The 25487-nt window shown below is 40.2% G+C and overlaps 1 protein-coding gene across 3 annotated transcripts in view; it reads left to right on the plus strand.

Moving 5' to 3' along the window:
• REPS2 (RALBP1 associated Eps domain containing 2) overlaps positions 1-25487 on the plus strand; it is a 221737-nt gene that overhangs the window by 140415 nt on the left and 55835 nt on the right. For 2 of the 3 annotated variants that reach the window (XM_030304955.1, XM_030304956.1), the window contains exon 14: positions 19041-19102. In XM_030304955.1, the coding sequence (XP_030160815.1) occupies positions 19041-19102 (62 nt within the window). Of the gene's footprint in view, positions 1-19040; positions 19103-20812; positions 20906-25487 lie in introns of all 3 variants that reach the window. The other variant, XM_030304954.1, reaches the window with a different exon arrangement.

Genomic DNA, 25487 nt, shown 5'->3' on the forward strand with positions numbered 1-25487 from the left:
AGGGGTTCAAATTTTGTTTTTTGTTTTTTGTTTTTTTGCATGTGGCTACCCAGTTGTTCCAGTACCATTTGTTGAGAAAACTATTAATTACCTGTTTAATTTTCCTGGCACCCTTGTTGAAAAATCAACTGATCATGACCATAAAGGTTTATTTCTGGATTCTCAATTCTATTCCATTAAGCTAGCACCATACTGTCTTGATTGTTGCAGAATTGTAGTAAGTTTTGCAATTGGGACATGTGAATCTGCCCGCTTTATTCTTTTTCAAGATTGTTTTGGTTATTCTGGGTTCCTTGCATTTCCATATGAAATTTATGATCAGGTTGTCAATTTATATTAAAGGCAGCTGGGCATCTGGTAGGGATTGCATTGACTCTGTAGATCAGTTTGGTTAGTATTGCTGTCTCAACAATATTTTCCCCCAACTTTATAATGAGAGTAATTGACAAAAATTGTACACATTTATGGTCTACAACATGATGTTTTCCATCTTAACGGTATTAAGTCTTACAGTTCATGAGCACAGGATATATTTCCATTTATGTAAGTCTTTAATTTCTTTCAACAGTATTTTGTAGTTTTCACATATAAGTTTCACACTTAAAAAATTTATTGTTAAGTATTTTGTTTATTTTGATGTTAGTTTAAAGGGAATTGTTTTCTTAATTTCATTTTTTCAGTCTTCATTGCTGGTGTATAGAAATATAATTTTTTAAAGTTTATTTATTTTGAGAGAGAGAGAGCATGGTGCAGGTGGTGAAGGGACAGGGAGAGAACAGGAGAGAGTGAGAATCCCAAGCAGACTCCATACTGTCAGCGTGAAGCCCAGTGTGGAGCTCAGTGTGGGGCTTGAACTTACAAACCGTGAGATCATGACCTGAGCCTAAGTCGGATGCTTAACTGACCGAGCCACTTACGTGCCCCAAAATATAATGGGTTTTTATATATTGATCTATCTTGTAACCTTGTTAACTGGTCTCTTAGTTGTCTGGACACATCCTTGACTTAGATGATGAGTTTGGCAGCATACTCATTATTGGACTTTTAACTGCTTAAGCAATCCTGCAGCTACCACAAATCATGGAGAAAATCCCTTTTAGTGTTTGGAAAACATTTAAAGAATCATTAACTGGCTGCTTGCATACAATTGTACTTTTTCTCTGACTGGCTCAGTCAGTGAAGCATCTGACTTTGGCTCAGGTCATTATCTCATGGTCCATGGGTTCGAGCCCCGCGTCAGGCTCTGTGCTGACAGTGCAGAGCCTGGAGCCTGCTTTGTATTCTGTTGCTTCCTCTCTCTCTGCCTCTCCCCCTCCTCCACTCGTGGGTCTCTCTCTCTCTCTCTCTCTCTCTTCTTTCAAAAATGAATAAAACATTAAAAAAAATTAGAAGTAACACTCAGAGTTTGTAGTGACAGGGGCACCTGGGTGGCTCATTTGGTTAAGCATCCAACTCTTGATTTTGGTTCAGGTCATGATCTCCTGGTTCGTGAGTTTGAGCTCTCATGGTTCATGAGTTCGAGCCCTCCATTGGGCTCTGTGCTGGTGGCATGGAGCCTGCTTGGGATTCTCTCCCTGTCTTTCTCTTGCCCCCCCCCCCCCAAATAAGTAAACTTAAAAAGAAAGAATTTGTAGTGACAGCATTAAGGTTTCCTTTTGCACTTCTCAGTAGTTGATAGGTAAAAGGTGTTGGCTGCAGTATAGTGTCACTTGGTCCTTCTTTTTCCTGTTTCCTGTTCCTTCCGCTATGTATAGGTTTTTTTTTTTCTTTTCCAATAGTTATGTGAAAGTTTCTCTACTAGCATAGTGCTGTGATTTGTGCCTGTAGAGGGTTTACAAAGGCTTGCCAAGGTGAGGGGGCCGCTAGTGCTGCAATTAGGCAGGATGCATTCTCTTTTCTATCGACCCTCTGGTTTTACAGCTTTCCCTGGCTGGCTGAGTGCTTGAACAAGGGACTGTGGGAAAGAACAGGACTAGAATACCTGGAGGATGCAGATAAAGGTATGACCTTTATTTTTAAAATGCTTATTGAGGCGCCTGTGTGGCTCAGTCAGTTAAGTGTCCGGCTTCAGCTCAGGTCATGATTTCGTGGTCTGTGGGTTCAAGCTCCACATCGGGCTCTGGGCTGACAGTTCAGAGCCTGGAGCCTGCTTCAGATTTTGTGTCTTCCTCGCTCTCTGCCCCTCCCCTGCCTGCCGTCTGTCTCTCAAAAATAAATATACGTTAAAATGCTAATAAAACTCATTTGAGTAATAGACAAATTTTTTGTTCTGTGTACAGTGCAGACAGATCTGTTCCTTAACCTCATCTCCACCAAGCCCGCTATCCCTCTGACATTTTCTAGTCCACTCATAATATCAATTTAATGTTTTTTGTCATTAAAATAATTGGTATCACATTGTACATGTTTCCCCAACGCTTTTAGGCAAGTCATTATTTCTTGGCGATATATCCCTGTCAGTACTGGTAATTTTGTCATTCTTTTGTATATATTCTGTATACTGGTTACTCTGTTAAAAACTGTATTAAGGAAAACTTCAAATTTATGTAAAAGTAGAAAATCCCCATCCCCAGATCAAGTGCCAGATATTGTATACTTTCATATATACATTATATGTATCTCTAATGGATAAGGCCTTTTTCAAAAAAAATCACTAAATCTTTATCATGTAACAAAATTAACAATAACCCCTTAATATCTAATATCTAGCCAATGTTCAGATTTTCTGAATTGTCTCAAGTATGTGTTTTTGTAGTGACTTGTAAATTAGTATTCAAACAAGGGCTACAATGCACACTGTGTTTGTTTTGACTATTAATCGATAGGAACTTCCTACAATCTGTTCCTCCCCCCCCCCCCCCCGCCAGTTGGTATTTATTCATCCGTAAGAAAATCATCTACCCTGTAGACATTCCACATTCTATATTTGGCTTGTTGTCCTTCTGTCTTTTGTATTTCTTACAAACTGGTAGGTAGATCTAGGCTTGATTAGAATCACATTCTAGTTTTGGCAAGAATCATTACTGGTGATGCTGTGTATTTTCTACTGCATCACAGTAGGAGGCCTCTGATGTCTAATGCCTAGGTTTTTGTGATGTTTGGTTTATCAGTGGGTTCATGAAGTTTTAGCCTGGTTCATCCATTATCATCGAGATCCCCCACAGCCTTTCGTATAATCGTTTTATCAGGTATTGAGCTTCATTGCCTTTATCCAGTGGTGCATTGGTCAATGTTTAACTGGCTGTCTGCCAATTTTTATGGTATAAACACTCCTGCCACAGCCAGTTTCATTCTTGCTGATGTGTCACTAAATGTGGGGTTGGAACAGGTGTACTGAGTTGGCTCTCAGAAGCTGGTATGAGCTGTTTCCAGCAAACTACTGTTTAGATCCATTATTTCTTTGGTAGTTGCAAAATGGTGATACTCTATTTCTTTTACCTTTATTAATTTGGGCCGTATTTACCCATGTACCTGTTGATAGACCTTTTGCTTATGACTGTTACGAAACTTTTGAACTGAAGAATACCATAAACCAACACAGTTCTCAGCGTATCACTAAATTCCTTATATGCATTTTGGTTTCAAGAGTTATATGAAAGCTGAAATAGATTGCAGTAAGGGTGACCAGCAAAAATGTCTTCTCATTTAACCAATGTTCACTGAACACTTACTGTGTACTAGGTACTCTGGAGAATTCTAAGAAGGATATGGAGATGGCCCTACATTCTGCCAATCACTATTAGAGTTGTATGTGAGAAGGGCATTGAGTCTGGGCAGTTTTTTTTTATTTCATTTTTAAAATTTATTCAGTTTTGAGAGAGACAGAGCACGAGTAGGGGAGGGGCAGAGAGAGGGAGACATAGAATCTGAAGCAGGCTCCAGGCTCAGAGCTGCCAGCGCAGAGCCCAACGCGGGGCTCGAACTCATGAAACTGCAAGATCATGACCTGAGCCGAAACAGAGAGCAGGATGCTTTTAACTGACTGAGCCACCCAGGCGCCCCAAGGGTTAATTTTCTTATGCTCAACTCTCTTGTCACCTCCCTGCTCAAAACTTTTCATGTCTTTCTATGTAAACACCAAATTCCTTTGTCTTAACAGCTGGACCTAAAGCCATGACAATACATGAATTCAGTAAGGGTCAAGCACCTTGGCTGGGAATGCTTGGGGGGGAGGGTATTTTAGGAGTAAGTGGAGAACGGAAGTCTAACATTTGCTGACTGACCAGAAAGAATGGAAACTAGGGGAGGAGTTAACCAACTGTGTTTTTAGAAAGTCTTAAAACAGTTCATTGCAGTGGTAGGATTAATCCAGGTTGCAAAAGGTGGAGTGATTGAGAAACTTTGAATAGTTGTCATCACAAACTCATTTTGAAATGTTTCAGACTTAAATGTCATATTTTTTTTTTAAATTTTTTTTTTTCTACGTTTATTTATTTTTGGGACAGAGAGAGACAGAGCATGAACGGGGGAGGGGCAGAGAGAGAGGGAGACACAGAATCGGAAACAGGCTCCAGGCTCTGAGCCATCAGCCCAGAGCCTGACGCGGGGCTCGAACTCACGGACCGCGAGATCGTGACCTGGCTGAAGTCGGACGCTTAACCGACTGCGCCACCCAGGCGCCCCTTAAATGTCATATTTTCAAAAAATTCTTGGTGGAGGGGTGCCTGGGTGGCGCAGTCGGTTAAGCGTCCGACTTCAGCCAGGTCACGGCCTTGCGGTCTGTGAGTTCGAGCCCCGCGTCGGGCTCTGGGCTGATGGCTCAGAGCCTGGAACCTGTTTCCGATTCTGTGTCTCCCTCTCTCTCTCTGCCCCTCCCCCGTTCATGCTCTGTCTCTCTCTGTCCCAAAAATAAATAAACGTTGAAAAAAAAATTAAAAAAAAAAATTCTTGGTGGAAAAGAGACTGTACCAAGGTAATAGAACCTTTTCCTAGGTTGCCTGCCTTCCTTCCAACACAAACATACACATGCACAGCTAGTGTTTTGAACCAACCTAAGGAGTTTCATAGTAACATGATTAGGAGAAACGCATTTATGTAAATGTAGTACAAGAAATGAAACTTGAACTTTACCGCTTAGTTAATTCTCATGCGTTTTTGTTGCGTAACTCTGCCTGTGTTTTCATCTGGGACCTAGTTAACCTGTATCACATATCCCATGGTGTAAGAAGGAGTTACTGGAAAAAACTGGCAAGTAAATTCTGGAATCAGAAAGTGTCAATGCTCAAAGAGAACTTAAATGTTATCTTGGCCAACTCTGACATACTATAGGCAGTGATGCTGAGATCCAGAAATGTAATTGCTTTGTTCTTCATCAGAATTCTCTCTGTTCAGGTCTTTGTTGTAACAGATTTGGTGTCAGAGAAAGCAGTCTATATTAATTTAATTTCGGTAGCACACCTTATTATTTTTCTATAGGTAATAATACACCTAAAGTTAAGAGATACATTGAAGAATAGATATGGTGCCCACTATATGCCAAGAAACTAATAGTATTTTCCTGTGTTTTCTTTTATGTGATTTACAGTGTTGGGCCAATTTCCTGAGGTTCTTTAGCTAGACAGGAAAGAAAAGTTTTGCCCTCATAAATACTTGGAGATCTTATATCTCATATATAGTATCAACAACTTTATTTTTTAAAATTTATTTGAGAGAGAGAGCGTGTGTGTGGTGGTGGGGGTGGGGGTGAAGGGCAGAGAGGGAGAGAGAGAATCCCAAGCAGGCTCTGCACTCTCAGCACAGAATCCAACATGGGGCCCAATGTCACATGATTTCTCAGATCATGACCTAAGCTGAAAGCAAGAGTCTGACCTTAACCAACAGAACCACCCAGGCATCCTAACAACTTTAAATATATATAAAAAAAGAAAGGAAGGGGCGCCTGGGTGGCTCAGTCGGTTAAGTGCCTGACTTCAGCTCAGGTCACGATCTCGTGGTCCATGAGTTCGAGCCCTGCGTCGGGCTCTGGGCTGATGACTCAGAGCCTGGAGCCTGCTTCTGATTCTGTGTCTCCCTCTCTCTCTGCCCCTCCCCCGTTCATGCTCTGTCTCTCTCTGTCTCAAAAATAAATAAAACGTTAAAAAAATTTTTTAAAAAGGAAAGGAATAGTGTACTGAATCCCTGGCCTCAACAGTGGTCAACTATGGCCCATTTTGTTTATGTTCTCTCTCCCATGTAATTAATTATACTTTTTTTCCCCCACCTTTAGCTTTAAAAGAACTATTGAGATGTAATTTTCAGACCATAAAGTTCATCTGTTTTACAGTGTACAGCTCCATGATTTCCAGTAAATTTATCAAATTGTGATGTTACTATACTCCAGTTTTAGAATCTTTTCAGCACCCCAGTAATATTCGTCATGCATGTTTACAGTCAATACCCATGCCCAGCCCCAGATAACCAGTAATCTACCTCCAGTTTCCATAGACTTGCCTTTTCTGGACATTTCATATAAATAAAATCATAACACTATGGGGTCTTTTGTGTCTAGCTTTCTGTATTTTGTATGATGTTTTTGAGGTTCATCGAAGTTGTAGCATGTATCAGTATTTCATTTTTTTTATTGTGGAACAGTTTTCCGTTGTATGGATATACCACATTTTGTCTATCCATTCTTCAGTTTGATGGACATTTGAGTTTATACTTTTTACCTTTTATGAATAAGGCTGCCATGAACACTTGCATGCAAGTCTTTGTGGGAACATATGTTTTCATTTATCTTGGCATAGTACCTACAAGTGGAATTACTTGGTGTATGGTGAAGTTAAGAAACTGCTAAACTATTTTTTTTTAATTTTTTTTTCAACGTTTATTTATTTTTGGGAGAGAGAGAGACAGAGCGTGAACGGGGGAGGGGCAGAGAGAGAGGGAGACACAGAATCGGAAACAGGCTCCAGGCTCTGAGCCATCAGCCCAGAGCCCGACGCGGGGCTCGAACTCCCGGACCGTGAGATCGTGACCTGGCTGAAGTCGGACGCTTAACCGACTGCGCCACCCAGGCGCCCCAAGAAACTGCTAAACTATTTTTTAAAGTGGCCATACCATTTTACATTTCCACCAGCTGGTGTACGAGAGTTATTGTTTCTTCACATTTTCACCAATACCTTACTATTTTTTAAAATTATAGCTATCTCAGTAGATGGGAAGTGGTATTTCATTTTGTGGTTTTGATTTCTTGATTTCTTTTTCCCTGATGACTAATGATGTTGAGCATCTTTCCATGTGCTTACTAATGATTCCTATATCTTGTTTGGTGAAATGTCTGCTAAAATCATTTATCCATTTTTAAATTGGGTGTTTGTCTTCTTCTTGTTGAATTCTGTATTCTGGAGTTCTTTGTATATTCTGCATACAAGCCATTTATTAGATACGTGATTTGCAAATACATTTTCTCATTTTGTGACTTGTCTTTGCATTTTCTTAATGGTATATTTTGAAGCAAAAATGTTGTACATTTCAGTAAAGTGCAGTTTATCAATTTTGTCCTGTTTAGATTATGCTTTTGGTGTCCTATATCTAAGGAATCTTTGCCTCACCTCAGGTCTTGAAGCATTTCTACTCATCCTTCCTAAAAATGTTACAGTGTTAGCGCTTCTATCTCTGATTCATTTTGATTTAATTTTTGTATGTAATATGAGGTAAGGGTAGAAGTTCATTTGTTCGTACGTGGATATCCAGCACTATTTGCTGAAAATCTCTCCCTATTGAATTGCCTTGGCTTGTTTGTTTAAAATCATTTGACTGTAAATATAAGGGTTTGTTTGTGGACTCTGCATTCTCTTTATTGATCTGTATGTCCTTATGACAATACTCCACTGAATATTTTTTATTTTAGAGCATGTGCGTGCATGTGAAAGTGGGGGAAGGGCAAAAGGAGAGGGAGAGAGCATCTCAAGCAGGCTCCAAGCTCAGCCCAGAGCCCAGTGTGGGGATCGATCCCACTAACCGTGCGTTACGACCCGAGCTGAAATCCTGAGTCAGACACTCTACCGACTCACCCACCCAGGTGCCCCTGAATATTTTTTAAAGCAAGGGAGTCATATGTAGTCTTGTGTAGAGGTAATCACATGACTCAGGAGGCTAAATATTTGCTACAGTGACACATTTTTAGATCGTGTCTAACATTTATCTGAGTTTGTGGTATATTGCATATTCAGAAGCATCCTTTTAGTTCCTTGAAGTTGCGGTACTTTTCTTTACAACTTTCTGATGTGCTTATTCCCTGGATATACAGTAACACTTGTCCAGCTGTTTATTCCCTATCCCAGTGACCTTTGTGCTCTTTACCATTACCTATCCTATGGGTTCAAAATGTGATACTGATTACTGCATCATAGTAGCCTTCATGATGTCCTTTTACTTCTCTGTCCTTAATTTTCTCATCTGCAAAGTGGAAGAATTGAATTTGACCTCATTACTTTTTAGCCAACTCAGTCATTAATATTTTCCCTGTTGAACAGTTCCAAGTCATGTGTAAATTCCTGTCTTTGAATTGGTGAAAGATAATTGTGTTGAATAGAGAATTTAATAAGCTTGTGTGTTTAGGGGGAAATGGGGCCTCGTCAGTGGATCGAGGCAGCTATTTTGTTGGAAGAGTACTCCTGGCAAATATTTGGTCATACTCATAGGTGTGTGTGACCTACGAACCCATCACTGTGTGTAACTGGGTGATTAGGAGATAGGCATAGACTCACACGTGCTTTTATGATTAGAAAGGAAAGGAAGTACATTGTCTATTACAAAGAAATAGCCATTTTAATGGATTCCAAGAAGAGGAATGGTCCTTCCTGATGAAATCCTTGAAGCTTTGCTTATGGCTAACTCTACTTGATTGATACTTAAAAGTGTTGGTCCCACTGGTAGACTCCTTTCAACATTTTCCATCCTTTAAGTGTTTTCTTTTCCTTTGGCATTTGAATGCTTTTATTTTCTTCATGAACTATTCCTAGTTTGGGGGGATGGGAGGCCTTTTCACAGCTGAAGTTATTCCAAGTTTCACTCCCCTGAAGAATTGACTTTCTGTTCCTTGCAGCTATCCAACGCCACATCTGCTTTATTTCCACTTAGTAATTTGGAACACGTTTTCATTAAGTCATTGATTTGGGGCTTTGTAAAAATCTGAAGGAAATTAGTATATAGATAGTAACATATATGAATAATATTTTGTCTGGAAATTTCTTTTTCTTTTTTTCTTTTTAAGAGAGAGACACGGAGCGTGAGCAGGGGAGGGCAGAGAGAGAGGGAGACACAGAATCCGAAGCAGGCTCCAGGCTCTGAGCCATCAGCGCAGAGTGCTAAGTGGGTCTCGAACTCACGAACCGCAAGATTGTGACCTGAGCCAAAGTCAGACACTTAACCACCTGAGCCACTCAGGTGCCCCTGTCTGGAAATTTCTTAGCATAATAAAAGGATGAATTTTAGAGGTTAGAGTTTGGGATGAAGACACTAGAAACCTGAGATTCAGCAGATCAGTGTTAGAAAATGCACATCTTTCAATAAATTAATAAACACCAGAAATTATTACTGTGTTTTTTGAGTTTAGGATTAAATAGCAGTTTCTTTTATGAACTTTTAAATCTTGTTTTCAGGATTTGGGTATCATTTCTTTTTCTGATTACACATGCAAAAATTATTTTTTGGGGGGAGATGGAGAGAGCACGCACAAGCTGGAGAGGGGCAGAGGGAGAAGGAGAGAGAAAATCTTAAGCAGGCTCCATGCCCAGTGCAGAGCCTGGTGTGGGTCTCAATCCCACGACTGTGAGATCATGACCAGAGTCCAAATCAAGAGTTGGACGCTTAACCGACGGAGCCACCCAGGCACCCCCCAACTTATAAAAAATTTTTGATTTGACAGAGCCTTGCTGATATCTGGTGTTCGACCTGTTAACTGTGAGATTTTAGGAATAAACCTGCAGTTGCTTCACGAGGATGGTAGCTTTTAATGTATGCATCAAAAGTGTTCTCCTCCCCTCTTCTTTCCTTCTCTTCTCTTCCGGGCAAGCAGGTGTTACTCTTAACAGGTACGTTGTCATCTTTTGCATGTGTATGCTAGATTACTCAGCCAAAGTATTTTTTCAGTTTCACTTTGCATGAAGGTATACGTTTTCACTCTTTAAAATTGATTAGGGCATGCTGGATAAAATACTTGAATCCAATTTAAGGTCATGAATGGACTGAAACTATTATAAGAGGAGATTATTTTACTAAATTCAATTTCAGTTATTCATGCACCATGTGAATACTTACTATGCACAAGGCAGTGTGTTTAGGTGCTGTGGGAGATAAAAAGATGAACTGGATTTAAGATTGGTAGAATGAACCTAGATTAATATCACTTATTGTTAAAGGAAATGAACACGGTCATAAACACGAAGAAGAGATTTTTCAGCAGGAACCAAATAGGCAAAGATGCAGGAGCTCATGCCTTTTTTTTTTTTTTTTTTTTTTTGAAAGAGTGGCAGCTAAGGGGAAACCCGAGGCTTTGGGCGCACTCTTGACTCTGCCTGCCTCCTTCTAGAAGTTGTGTGTGCAAGTAGGCAAATCTTGAGATTTCTTATTGATACTCCAAATCTGGAGTGAAGTAAAGTGAGTGGGTGCTCTTAGTTTCACCTTCTCTTGACCGAGGGTCAGTGGACATGACTTCTGGAAAGAGAGGGAAAAAGCTGGAAAAGTGAATAATCTCAGCTGGTATCCAGATATGGTGGAAGGGAAGGCCCAGGGCTCCGTGCTGAATTGAGGGGACACACTGAAGTCTGGGAAGTACCTCCAAGGCTATTGATGAACCTCAAGACTTGAGAGAATATACTCTGCTACAGTTTTTTATATTCTTTTGGTATTCACACTGCAAAATAACATATTTGTATAACCTCTTGTTGACTTTTCAGTTTTAGTCATCATCTACTGCGTTCCCTTTCTAGCATCTTTCTCCTCTTTCACCCTCCCAGTACAGTTATATTAGAATTTTGGTTAGATCAGTAGTATTTAGGGTAGTATTATGGCTATGTAAGCCATATAGTAAATTGCTGACTTTTCTTACTTGGACAGATTTTTGTTGGCTTTGGAGTGAATAATCAACTTGTTTCTTTTCAATGTACTTGGCCCTGAATCAACTGCAGACTCTCTCAATTTTCTAAAGTTCCTTTTATGAAATTCTGACACAGGTATTAGTTTCATCTGTTTGAAGAAATGTAGAGTGATTGTCTTCTGTGCCTCGTACTTAGTTTTCATCATGGCATCCCCCATCTGTGTCATCCAAGGATTTTCTTCTTTCTCCCATGTTGGATCTCTTTTATCCTGTTCTCATCTTTTGCTCTTTCTTGGTTTACTCTCTTGCTTTGGTAGAACACATCCTTGAGTAGTTTCTTGGAAAGGGTGCATGGAGCTCAATATGAGACCCTGAATGTCTAAAAATAACTTTACTTGAACCATCATGCAGGCTGCTCTTTTGGGGAAAGCCATCAGTTGGAAATCAGTTTTCTTCAGAATTTTCATGGCATTGTTCCAATGAATTCTAGCTTCCAGTGGTATCTTAAAAGTCTAAAACCTTTCGGACTCTTGATCCTTTGGATGCGGCCTCCCCTCCTCTTCCACCCCCTGCAGGAAACTTATAGAATCTTTTATTTTGAAATTTCATATCGATGTGCCTTGCCCTGGGTCTGTTTTCTTCCGTTGTCCTGGGCACTCTGGGCTCTTTTAATTTAGAAACTCGTATTCTTCATTTCTGGGAAGTTTTCTTGGACTAGGTGATTTTTTCCCTGCTATTTACTCTCTCTCTCTCTCTCTCTCTTTTAATTTTATTTTTTAAATTTACATCCAAATTAGTTAGCATATAGTGCAACAATGATTTCAGGAGTAGATTCCTTAATGCCCCTTACCCGTTTAGCCCATCCCCTTTCCTATAACCCCCCCAGTAATCCTCTGTTTATTCTCCATATTTGTCTCTTATATTTTGTCCCCCTCACTGTTTTTATATTATTTTTGCTTCCCTTCCCTTATGTTCATCTGTTCTGTGTCTTAAAGTTCTCATATGAGTGAAGTCATATGATACTTGTCTTTGACTAATTTTGTTTCGCATAATGCCCTCTAGTTCCATCCACATAGTTGCAAATGGCAAGGTTTCATTCCTTTTGATTGCCAAGTAATACTCCATTGTGTATATATATGTATATATATATACCACAACTTCTTTATCTGTTCATCCATCAATGGACATTTGAGCTCTTTCCATACTTTGGCTATTGTTGATAGTACTGCTATAAACATGAGGGTGCATGTGTCCCTTTGAAACAGCACACCTGTATCCCTTGGACAAATACCTAGTAGTGCAATTCCTGGGTCGTAGGGTAGTTCTATTTTTAATTTTTTGAGGAACCTCCATACTGTTCTCCAGAGTGGCTACACCAGTTTGCATTCCCACCAGCAATGCAAAAGAGATTCTCTTCTCCTCATCCTTGCCAACATCTGATGTTGCCTGAGTTGTTAATGTTAGCCATTCTGACAGGTGTAAGGTGGTATCTCAATGTGGTTTTGATTTGTATTTCCCTGATGATGAGTGATGTTGAGCCTTTTTTCCTGTGTTGGTTGGCCATCTGGATGTCTTCTTTGGAGAAGTGTCTATTCATGTCTTTTGCCCATTTCTTCACTGGATTATTTGTTTTTTGGGTGTTGAGTTTGATAAGTTCTTTGTAGATTTTGGATACTAACCCTTTATCTGGTATGTCATTTGCAAATATCTTCTCCCATTCTGTCAGTTGCCTTTTAGTTTTGCTGATGGTTTCCTTCACTGTGCAGAAGCTTTTTATTTTGATGAGGTCCCAGTAGTTCATTTTTGCTTTTGTTTCCCTTGCCTCCAGAGACGTCTTGAGTAAGAAGTTGCTGCGGCCAAGATCAAAGAGGATTTTGCCTGCTTTCTCCTTGAGAATTTTGATGGCTTCCTGTCTTACCTTTAGGTCTTTCATCCATTTTGAGTTTATTTTTGTGTATGGTGTAAGAAAGTGGTCCAGGTTCATTTTTCTGCATGTCGCTGTCCAGTTTTCCCAGCACCACTTGCTGAAGAGACTGTCTTTATTCCATTGGATATTCTTTCCTGCTTTGTCAAAGATTAGTTGGCCATATGTTTGTGGGTCCATTTCTGGGTTCTCTATTCTGTTCCATTGATCTGAGTGTCTCTTTTTGTGCCAGCTATTTACTCTCTTTTTGTGGAACTTTTATTTGGATGTTATCCTACTTTCTTTAAGATATCCTTATATTATCTTTGAACCTTTCTATTAAGCTTTCCATTTCTGCTCTCACGTTTTTAATTTCCAGGTGCTCTTTTTAATTATTTGACTGTTTTTTTTCAATAGCATCTGAGTATTTCGTCTTTGCAAATAATCTCTCTTACCTTTTACTGAGGATTTCCCTAATGACTCCTAGAAATTTCATTCCTTACTTCCACCCCATTATCTGTCTTCTCAGTAGAATAAAGATTCATGAGGGTAGGCCTTTTTTCCTGTTTTTTTTCCACTGATGTTTTCCCAGCACTCTGAACAATGCCTGACACATAGTAAATGTTTAAATATTTCTGGAATAAACTGAATGATTGTTATGATGATACTAATATACATTATATTTTTTCTCCTAATATAGATCTACTCTGTCTCTTTAGATTAGCTTTTTCTATTCTTACTGCTCTTAGATTAGAAATTTTCTGCAGCTATCTGATAATACTTCATCATCTGTTTCTATTTAAGAAAAGGGGTAGGGGTGTCTGGGTGGCTCACTTGGTTAAGTGTCTGACACTTGGTTTTGGCCCAGGTCATGATCTCACGATTTGTGGGATCGAACCCCACATCGGGCTCTGCACTGCCAGTGTGGAGCCTGCTTGGGATTCTCTCTTTCTCCCTCTCTCTCAAAATAAATAAACTTAAAGACAAAATAAAGGTGGTAAAAAAGCTCATTGGACTATACGGGTAAATGGATAGGACTTGCCACCTTTGGGTTTCATGGTAGAATGATATGACTTGTTGGAGATCTCTGAATGTTGGTATCTAGATCTTCCTTCTTGGCTGGTCTAGTTCCCTGGAGCACTTCTTTCAGTCTCTGGATACAGAAGTTTGAGAGCAGAGAGGAATTGGGTTGGAAGTCTCAGCATCCAGAATTCATATATTTATTAGATCCCCCTGTTTTCAGTATGGCCTCATGCCTTCATCTCGGCCAGGTGTCCTCCCTGGAGAAGAAAAATATTTCTAGCCTTTTGCTGGAGTGGAAAACATGCTGCAAATATGCAGAATGTGGGAGAAATATCTTAGGATCTAACTGCTCTGATGGATCATGGTCCTGTAGTTCTTAGATTAGTTCAAATAGATATTTGTTGGATACTGACTATATTCTGAGCTATTAAGGTGAAGTAGGGGTAGGGCATGGATACTACAGGTAGAGGGGACCACAGGAGCAGGGATGCTGAAGCCAAAAGCTGCATGAAGTATAGCTGGAACCTGATCTTCAAGGGTATTGTGAAGGTATGCCCTTCTAAAGGGTAGGAAGTAGGATTCACTGTTAGTTAGTTTTGTTTATTTTTTATTGCTTTCTTCATTTTACCCCTACTTCCCGAGGAGTTTGATGTCACTGATTCTTGAGAACTGAGGGGCTTGTGTGGTACAAACTGATTAGTCTTTGCTTTCTCTACTGCTGATTTAGGTATCAGCCACTCATCTCTTTTCCTAGTTTCAAATTTAAACAAGAAAGTTTAAACAGTTCTTTTCACTGTTAATGAGGTAAGAGTGAGATTAGTTGCACATATTCAAGCTACTGTCTATACTCAAAAGTCTTACTATGGGGCATTTAATAAAATTCAGGATAGTAAAGAAACTAGGAATCTTACACAGTATCAGGCCAAGATTATAGTTTAAAGTGATCCCAAGTTGGTAAGTGTCTTCAAGTTTCTGGTTCTGGCAGACATAGTAGAGAAGGAACCCACTTTCCACACAGAGCCCAAAGTATTTCTTCAGGTAAAGTTTCAAGGGATATGCATTTAGAGTCAAAGGTTGCCAAGCACTCTAGGAAATAGACCAGTAGGAGAGATAGATAGCAGGAGCAGTAAAATAGTAGTAAATACAAGGGCCTCATATTGTGGGATTATCAGACACACACTGTTACATAAATATGTTTAATAATTTGGGGAAAAAAGGAAATGGAGAAAATGAGTACATAGCCATGAAATTATAAAAATGAAAAAAAGCCCTTTGAAAAAAGATCAAATAGAACTAGAAATGAAACAGTCATTGAAATAAACCTAAAGACAGGATTAACAGGACATTAAGCGCAGCTGAAGAGGGAATTGGTCAATGGAATATTAGAAAATTATCCAGAACACAGCACAGTTTAGACAAAGAGCTCCAGAAGGAGAGGTAGAGAAACTGGCAGAAAGACAGTATTTGAAGAATCACTCAGAGTTTCCCAGAATGTACGGGATGCCACATGGTTTAGAAATTCCAGTGAAGCTCAGTAGGTGTTGAAAGAAAAAGAAGATGAAGAACTAGGCAGACTCAGCGTCAGGTTCAGTACTGCAGAGCACCGCAAACAGAGAAGACCGACTACTTAGCAAAAAACGATTCTGTGGACACCTGACTCCTCGGCAGCAGCAATGGAGGCCAGAAGACCGCGAAATGTTATTTTTAATGTGCTGCGAGAAAGTAGCTGTCCATCTAGAATCTAGACCCAGGGAAATAATCTCTTAAGAATGAGGGTGAAATAAAGACTTTCAGTCCCACAAACAGAGTAAGCTTGCTACTAACAGACGCTCAATGAAAGAAATTCTAAAGGATGAATTTCAAACGGAAGGTACTATCATAAAAGAGATTGTAATGGAAATTAGGAAAGTTGTAAAACTGAATGAGAACATATCAAAAACTTGTGATTCTTGGAAGAAAATTTGTAACGCTAAATGCTTATGTTAGAAAAGAAGAAACACTGGAAATTGAGCTTGGCAACTGTTTTTACGCTAGAAAAAGAACAATAGGATAAGCCTAAAGAAAGAAAATGCAAGATGAACAGACATTAATGAAACAAAGGAGGCAGGAAATACAGAGGCTCAGGAAAGTTTTTATTTTTTTATTTTTTTAACGTTTATTTATTATTGAGAGACAGAGAGAGCGTGAGCGGGGGAGGGGCAGAGGGAGAGGGAGACACAGAATCTGAAGCAGGCTCCAGGCTCTGAGCTGTCAGCACAGAGCCCGACGCGGGGCTCGAACTCACAAACTGCGAGATCATGACCTGAGCCAGAGTCAGACGCTTAACCGACTGAGCCACCCAGGTGCCCCAAGTTTTTTTTTTTTTTTTTTAAAGAGTAATAAAATGGTCAAATGTCAAGTGAGCTCGGTGAAGGGAAAGTAGAGTGATGATACAAATAGTATGAGGAATCAAAAACAAAAGTTAGGTGCACGGAGATTAAGATGAGTAGAGGAGGGCATAGGAGTTCCTTTATGGCAATAAATATGAGCCTTTAGACAATAAATGTCTAGAAAAATAAAATTTCTCAAAACTGACTTAAGAATTAGAAATTCTGAATAATCCTGTAACAATTAAAGAAGTGAAATCATTAAAAATCTTGTTTCAAACAAAACTTCAGGCCCAGATAGTTCTGCTGGCAAGTTGTACCTGACATTCAACATTAGCAACAAAAACAATCTTTGATCTTACACAGACTGTTCCCGAGCACACATGGGGAACATTTTCTGGCTGAATCAGGCCTGACAGACAACTACATGAGAAAGGAGACTTACTGATCACAGTCTCATTTATGAATATGGTTGGCAAAAATCCTAAGCACAATATTAGCCAACTAAATCTAGCAGATCTAAAAACCTGACCAAGTTGGGATTATCGTAGGCTGGCAAGGGTGCTTTCACATTTAAACATGTATAGTGTAATTTATCATATTAACTAATTATCAGGGGAAAAATCATACCATCATCTCAGTGGATGGAGATGCAACTTTGGTTAAAAATCATCAACAAATTATAAAAACATCTCAACAGGTGGGAATTTTCATGATTCGTTATAGCATTTCTACAAGAAACCTACGGAAAGTACCATACTAATGGTGAAATAGTGACAGCCTTACCTTTGAGATCAAAGAAGGTAAGAATGCCCATATGATCATTACAAGTCAACTTTATAGTAGATGTTCTTGCCAGGTAAGATAAAAAACACAAAATAGGTAAAGGTACTGAAAAGAGGCAACAGAATTACTGTTCATGTTTGTAGGTGATACGATTTTATCCAAAAGTATATGCAGAAACACCCTCATACCATCTTTTATAAAGATAGGGCATTTGTTTTTTTAATTAAAAAATAGCACAAATGAAATGCACCAGACCCGAATATGATGTGTAGGTCCTGTATCCGAGTACACTAAGCGGGAACAGTGAGACCCACAACTCACCTGCTTGGTTTCCTGCCTCTCAGGGATCACTGTCTTTTGTTGCTTGGTTTCCTAGTGTCTTGAAAACTGTCGTTTTCTGTGTTTTGTTCTAGTGTTGAAAACTGTTGTTTCATATAAAAAACGTGTTTGTTTTTGGCTGTTTCAAATGGGAGGATAAATCTGGTCTTTGTTACTCCCTCTTGGCTGGAAGCAGAAGTTTAATTAAGCGGCTTATCGATTCTTAGGCCTCTTTTGTTAATAAAGGGTGATTTTTAACACACAGTTTGTTCTGGTGCAAGGCTTTTCCTTTAAAAGCACGTGTAGATTTTTCAAGTTTTGTTTTAAAAGAAACCGGTAATTTAAAGGCCCAATCCTGAGGACCTTTAGAGTTGGGACCCTGAGATGGATAATTCCTAAGGCTTTTGTTTTTCTGCTGCTACACGCTTTGTTACTGAAGACTGTCCAAGGTCTTACCACCACTGGAGTTGTGACCCGCTGATGTGTTTCATAAATTTTAATGAGAGACAGATTGAGAGAGGTCATTGATGGACCCACATGGTTGTACCATATCTCTGCCCTGGCTCAGAATGCAAATCTCTGTGAAATTACTCTTAAGTTACCTTTGTGGAAAGCCCCAACATCTTTGGGCATGTCTGGTCTAGCTAGGTCAGATCAAAAGTGATTTACAAAAACTTTTATGTTCTTGGCACATTGCTATGATTTATTTTTAAGTCACAGAAAATTGTCCAAATATTAGCACACATATTATAGAATTGCCAATAAGCTGTGTACGGTTATATAGAGCACAGTGTGCTTTTTAAAGGAGTTTGTAAAGAATATGGTTTAACTTGCCAGTGTGTGATAATAAAGTTATTTCTTGTGTGTGATTTTGGACTTGATTTATAATTCACTAGCAGATGTTTATTTTCATTGTTAAGTTATAATTCAGACATTCTTGGCTTAACTCAAATTTTCTCTAGATCTCACAAAATTAAAAAAAAAAATTAGACTGAAACTTCCCTTCATCCTTCAAATGGGGCCAGATTATTTTAGAAACAGATTTTCTTATTTCTGCTAATAAGGATCAGGGAGAGAAAAGGCAATTGAGATCTTTGAAGGGTCTGTAAACATCATTTTAGTCCGTCTCTTCCAGCGTCCCCTGCTGCTGTCAGACCTACTCGCTTACAGGGCAGTAGAGCTGCGTCACGGGAACTCTGGCTCCCTTCGTTTCTGTAGCCTCCTTGCTGAGCTAATGAGCAGTGTAATGGCCGGGAGAGAGGGAGACATGTTAGAGAAACCTAAGGGCCTAGATGATTTGAAACTAAATAATTAACATCAGAATAATGAGGGATTGACCGCCTTTCCCGTACTGGGTTCCGGTGCTTTGATCAAAAGGTGTCTTTTCCTTACTGTTTTATATGGTCTTAATCACAACAGCCTATATAAATAATTGGATTTGGAGAAGGTAGGATCCACATGAAAAAGGGATTAGAAATAGCATGTGCTTTTTTTAAAATTAAGCCTTCAGATGGATTTTAATAACTTAAACATGTTAACTGCAATTGCTATTCCTAGTTAAGAAAGTGGAGGGGTATTTGTTTTGTGTTTGGGAATTCTTAACAGTATGTGTTTTTCTTTTCAGCTACTAAGTCAGGATTGTTACCTCCGCCGCCTGCGCTCCCTCCAAGACCTTGTCCATCACAGGTAAGAGACAGAAGTTGATTTCTGTGAACTGTTCGGTACTAGGGAAGTGGTCCTATCACTGTGCTTCCTTTGCAAGGGTTGATAGCCACAGAACTGGCTGGTCACATTCCCAAGATGACATCTGGACAAAGAGAGGAGAGAGTGGTTGAATTTCTTCTTATCTAGCCAGTCCCTCAACCTCATGTAGAAAAGTGGAAGTTCCCTCAATAGGCAACCAAACAAATGTGTATTGGTTCACCTTTGGCTTTGGGGGTGGGGGACATGGTGTTTCTGTATAGTATGTACAGTCTGGGTGTGTATATTTTCATCATGTTTTAGGAGCTGTGTGAATCCTGCATAAACTAAAAATAAATGGCCGTCACCATGGTGTTAGAGCTGTGGTTTGAGCCTACAGTGCTTTCGTTAGGTTGGTATCTTCCTTTGCAATAATAAGCTGAAACATCAGGAGTTGGGAGAGTGTGTCACCAAAATCTGTTTCGCCTGTGAATTCATTCTACCTTATTTTTATGTGCTGCTATGGCCTTATTCATCAACACTGCTCGTAGAATTGGAAATGAGAAGGAAGCAGCAAATCTGCGGAATGCGGTAAAGGGCACTACGGGTCCTTCCTTTTGTTAACTGCTGCTGAAGAAACTTTGTGCCTTTAAAGGCCCTCTCTAACTTTCGGCAGAAAATGCTGCCCAGAGCATATCTTTCCGTATGCCACATCTTAGGATTCGCTGAGTCTCTGAAGCCACTTTTAACATTTGCTTGTCCTTCTTTTAGAGAATTAGATCATCTTTAGCATCCACTCAACCTTGAGGTGCAAATACAGTGAGGTCCTGCTTTCCTGCCTCAGTCTGAAGGGTAATAAAAAGCCCTGTTCTTCCTGACTCACATAGAAACGAATGAGAACCCCCTTTCCAACGCTCCAGGATTGGCTCTAAGACCTGTTGATTAATCAGCCAACAAATACTCATTTATATCTAATAGCAAGCTTTAGTTCCATTCCGAGCTTTTCCCTGCTTATAATTTCTGCTCATTTAAATTATTAGTTCTGTTTATCGAGCACCTATTGTGCTAAGTGCTTTCAGCGCATTATTTAATCTTCACAAAACTCCTATGAAGTAGGTGCTAATATGCTTTATTTTTATACAGATGAGGAAATTGAAACATACAGGGGTTAAGCAAGTCAGCTAAGGTGACATAGCTAGTGAATAGGTAGAGTCAGCTCCCCGGTCAGAGTCCATCTCCTAAACGTCCCTGTCCTCCCCATCCTTGAAGCCGATGTGTATGTATACAGTAAGACGGTGATCTGTTGCATTGGCAGGTAAGGCCTTCACCCCGTCTTCCTGTGGAGGACGTAGATGAGATCAAGCTCCTGATTGGCACCAATAGCAAACCGGGACTTTGTCAAAACAGAAGAGTGGGCATTCTGGAGGCGGTTACCCACCAGCTGCTGGTTTCAAACTGGGGCTTGGGAGCCGCCTGGATGAATGCGTGGAAGACCTGTCTGAAAGGGCTTTTGTGACCAACCGCCTTATCTTCTACCGCACATGTGACAGCAGTTATTTCCCGGTTGTGAAATGTGTTGCTGCTATCAGCGGGCCTTGTCTGACCTGCTTGAGTGGGCTTCCTGCCTGCCTTGGGGCTTAGTGACTGAGGATCTGATGGGGGGCTGGGAATTCTCAAGTCACTGTTAATGAACGAGACTGCTTCTTTGTCTACCAGATTTCCCATCTCAGGGTAAACAGTAAGCGCAGTGCTCAGCGCAGGCCTCCAACTCAGCTGCCTAACTATGGAGATTTCAGACTGCAGAAACAGGTGTGTAAGAAATGCAGGCAGAAAATCCCTTCGCTACTGACCTCCCCCTGCTCTCCCCCTGTCCTCCTCTGTAAGTGGGACACACACATTCAACAGAGGAAATCCTGGGTACTGAACACATGATTGTATTTAGTCTTTGTGCAGTGTCAAATTCCTAATGGCCCTGGGAGAGAGTCCCCTAACCACTTGGATGGGGCACCTGTATATTCTAGTCTTTCCCGAACTGCTTGTGATAAAGTAGTCTTCTGGGAGACATTCATAGGGCTCTGTGGTAAGACAGATTTGCAGGCTGTGGCCTCGGTACCCACTTAGGGAGGTTCGCGGTGCGAATGGGCTCATTGAAGGGTTTGAAATTCTACAGTAAAGAAACCTGGTCAAATTTGGTAAAGCTTGCGATTTCCTAGTGATTGTGACCATTCACCTCTTTATTTATAAAATACTTATCAATATCCTGAGGGCTTGGTTGTTAGGAACATTATACACCAGCCTTAGAGTAGTGGTAAGAACATTTCCAAACCTCTTTAATCTGTCACCTCCTCTCTATATTATGTGATTGAAGTTAAATTTTTGTACTTAGGTGAATAGTTTTTCCTAGAGGAATTGAAAATGCAAAATAAAGTTTACTACACATTAGCTTCGGGTTTCAGATTGTCGTGTTTTCACTTTGTTGTGTTTTCTTATTTGCTTTTCTGTTCCTTCTTGCTTACTCTCTCATGAGGTCATTTTTACCACTTCGCAGCAAGCTTTATTACAGCAAATCTTAAGCGCTCCGAATTCGTCTTTTGCTCTGTTGAACACATTTTTTGTGTTCCTTGTTATATATGGACAATTGGCTTGACTTTGGGAAAAATATATATATATACAGTACTTAACTACAGACTCATTTTTATGAGGCTTAAACTGTAGTACCTAGGGGAGAAAACGAAGCTTGGTTATATTTTAAATCTTTTATTTATTGGTAGCTCTGAGAAGAGATTTTATAAGATAGAAAGGTTTTGATTTAAAAATTTCTTATTATTTAACTTGATAAATGGGCAAGACTAGATTATAATAAACACGAAAACATTCTGTTCCCTAAAAAGGAACACTGTTTAAAAAACTTCGTGGCCAGTGATGCCCTTTGAGGTTTTAAGTATGTAAGAGAAAAGCGCTTGTATGTTTGCAGCTGTGCCCACAAAGGTATATATAGATCATTTCTACATACACTAAAAGTGTATCTTTTGTCAAGTGAGAGGGAGAAGGTATAGGTTTTTAGCATAAAATGCAGTTTCGCTGGCTCCTATTTCTACTAAGCACCATTATGATATGAACATGTGGATTAAGTTATACAAATGGGGCTCTGGAGTTAAGAAAAGGAATAAATTCAAAGAAACAGATCTTTTTATTTTTTGTACTATAGGTAAGATCAAGAGGGACCATGTGACTAAAGAATCAAATGGTTTGTGTTCTGTGTTTTCCTGGGGACGGGCTAGAGACAGGGCATGGTATTTTGGCTCTGCTCAGAGGAGGTGACACGTTTATTTATTAATTTTTTAAAAGACTGATTCATAACATAAATGACTAAACAGCAATTAGAGTGAACTGTTTCATATGGAGCAGCGTTAAAATGAGAGTTAAACTTGGTACCTCATGCTTTGCATAGAAACTGAATAAAATGCCATCTGCGGAGTGGCTTGTCCTGTAGGTTGCTTCTCTGCTAAGGGCCTGATCGGTACTCCAATAATTAAATCTGTTTCATAGTATTGATGCCATGCTACATTTCTTATGGCAGTAATCTTTCTAAAGAAAAGAGGTTTTTTGGTACATGGGGTAATCTTTCCAGTTTTATATTAGCACCACATTTGATGAATTGGGGCTCTTTGTAGACTAACGTGCTCACAATTTTCCTATTTATACTATGAATTTCTTACAACGGCAGGTGCTTCTCGTTGGCAATGTAATGAATACTAAAATAGCACTGCAGAATGGATGCACTGTGGAGGAAGCATTTGATCAATACTCTTAAGCTTAGACTGAGAGGGCTTCGTGGAAGGGCTGAGATGACCAGTGAAGTGAGTTTTAAATGAGAACTTTGCTTTTCTGATGGCCGAAGGATGCAGACTATTACTGTAGAGAAAAAGCAAATGCAAGGAAACACGCATGCAAGAGATCCCCATTTGTTTGAGGAACTGTCTGAAATGTAGAAAGCTAGATTTTGGGGGAGAGAGATTTAGTGTTTAGAGGTGGGAATGAGGACCAGCGGCCTGCCCACTTGAGTCCCGGTGGTACCAGAGCTGGGGGAGAAGAAGGGCCCCCTGACAAGAGAGTTCTGTTGGGGGAGCAGTCCCTGAAGGGAGAACAAAGGGTGTCAGTCCAGGGGTACTTACCCTTATGCACAGTGAAATCATCTGGGTGAGCTTTAAACCTACTGATGTCTGGGTCCCACCCCCAGGGAGGAGGCTCAGGCGTTGGGATATTTACGAAGCTCCCCACATGGTTCTGAAGTACAGCCAGGATTGAGAAACACCGAATTAAGGCAAGAGAAGGAATGTTCAAGGAAGAAGTTGAGAATCTAGGGGATTTGTTGCTGGTATGCCCTGAGTTCTTTTTTTCTTTGAAGTTTATTTATTTTGAGATAGAGAGAGAGAGAGAGCAAAATGAGAATGAGCAGGGGAGGGGCAAAGAGAGAGGGGGGGAGAGAGAGAGAGAGAGAGAGAGAGAGAGAGAGAGAGAGAGAGAGAGAGAATCCCAACCAGGCTCTGCACTGTCAGCGCGGAGCTGGATGCGGGAATCAAACTCACAAACCATGAGATCATGACCTGAACCGAAACCAAGAGTTGGACACTTAACTGACTGAGCCACCCAGGCGCCCCTCATGGCTTTTTTCTTTATCAAGTTAAAACTCAGTGGGCATGCATCAAATATCACAAGATCTTTTGCTATAATACATGCACATGATCTCATACAATGTACGTTAGTCATCGAATCACCTTAATATATTGGCTATTTAGATAAAGCATATTTGTGAGCTTTCAAAGATTACAGCATCATCATTTTTACTCATCAATATAGAAGTTTAGTATATGTCAAGAGGTATTTTTCTATGTATTCATGTATTAGAAACTTAGTAATTATTCTGAATTTACAAGCCTATCACCTAAGATGCCACTTTCACTTTCTTTCAGAGTGTTACTCTGTTCTTAGGGTGCACGCTGCAGATGAGGTGAAAATCACAGTATGTTAATGAGTATTTCTGTAATTAAGAAAAGATCTAGGGGCGCCTGGGTGGCGCAGTCGGTTAAGCGTCCGACTTCAGCCAGGTCACGATCTCGCGGTCCACGAGTTCGAGCCCCGCGTCGGGCTCTGGGCTGATGGCTCAGAGCCTGGAGCCTGTTTCCGATTCTGTGTCTCCCTCTCTCTCTGCCCCTCGCCCGTTCATGCTCTGTCTCTCTCTGTCCCAAAAATAAATAAACGTTGAAAAAAAAAAATTTAAAAAAAAAAAAAAAAAAAAAAAAAAAAAAAAAAAAGATCTAGGCCCAGGATTTCTCTTCATCTGTGATGATGGAAGGACATAGTGAAAGCTGTAGAACACTGCATGAATATGTCTGTGGTCTTATTCTTTGCCTGACTACTCTGTAGCTTGGTAGCCTTGTGGGAGTAAGCACATTCGTCTCACAGACCTACCATTGCCTCTTCTGTAAAATGTGAAGATTAAAGTAGATAGATCCTTCTCATTCTTAAGGTCTTAGATTCTGGTTGTATTCCTTTGTCCAAGAAAAATTTTGTTGCAAATATAGTCGAAACATCATAAAACGCAATTGAGGACAAGATAGTTTAGACTAATTTCTCCCTGCTTGCCCACACTGCTGAATACAATGGAAGGCCCTGGACGTAATAAACAGAGGACTTTGAAAGATGTAAACAGGAAAGTGGACTGGTTGAGGGCCTTAGGACTTGAGGAATGGCATGGTGGTGTGAGTTGCCTGAGTTAAAGAAAAAAATCTCCCATGTGTCCTGCACTGGGTACTAGAGAAGCCTGTAGCCTGGAATTGCCAACAAGTGTAGACCAAAAGAAAACAAAGCCTTGAGAAAAGTCTACTGTCTAGTCAAAGGACTGGGAAAGGGGTAGCCAAGCTAGATAGAAACCTTTTTGACAATACCTGCCCTACCCCAGCCAGACACCATGGGTGCCCCTCCCTCTGGTGTCATCAGAGACCGATCTTGGAGTTTGGTCTCTTGTCCCTCGCCAGACAGCCTGGGTTGATACTTTTCTAGCTGGCAAACGTGGTTTCAGCAGAGACCAAAGGGGTCTCCTAACCCTGATCTGATGGCATCAGGTGGCCTGGCGAGGCACTTTATAACCCCCACTCCCCAGACAATGTCATTATAGACAGACATTCCCAGATAGGCAAAAACTCAAGGAGTTTGTGACTAGTAGACCTGCCCTATAATGAATACTGAAGAGTCCTCCAGGCTGAAATGAAAGGACACTAGACAGTACCTCGAAGCCATAAAAAGAAATGAAGAATGGTGAAGGTAGCTACATTGGTGAATAGAAAACCCAGTAGTGTTGATTTGTAGCTCGTCTTTTCTCCTTAGGAGT

Source organism: Lynx canadensis, chromosome X (assembly GCF_007474595.2).
Source record: "Lynx canadensis isolate LIC74 chromosome X, mLynCan4.pri.v2, whole genome shotgun sequence".
NCBI classification, from domain to species: Eukaryota; Metazoa; Chordata; class Mammalia; order Carnivora; family Felidae; genus Lynx; species Lynx canadensis.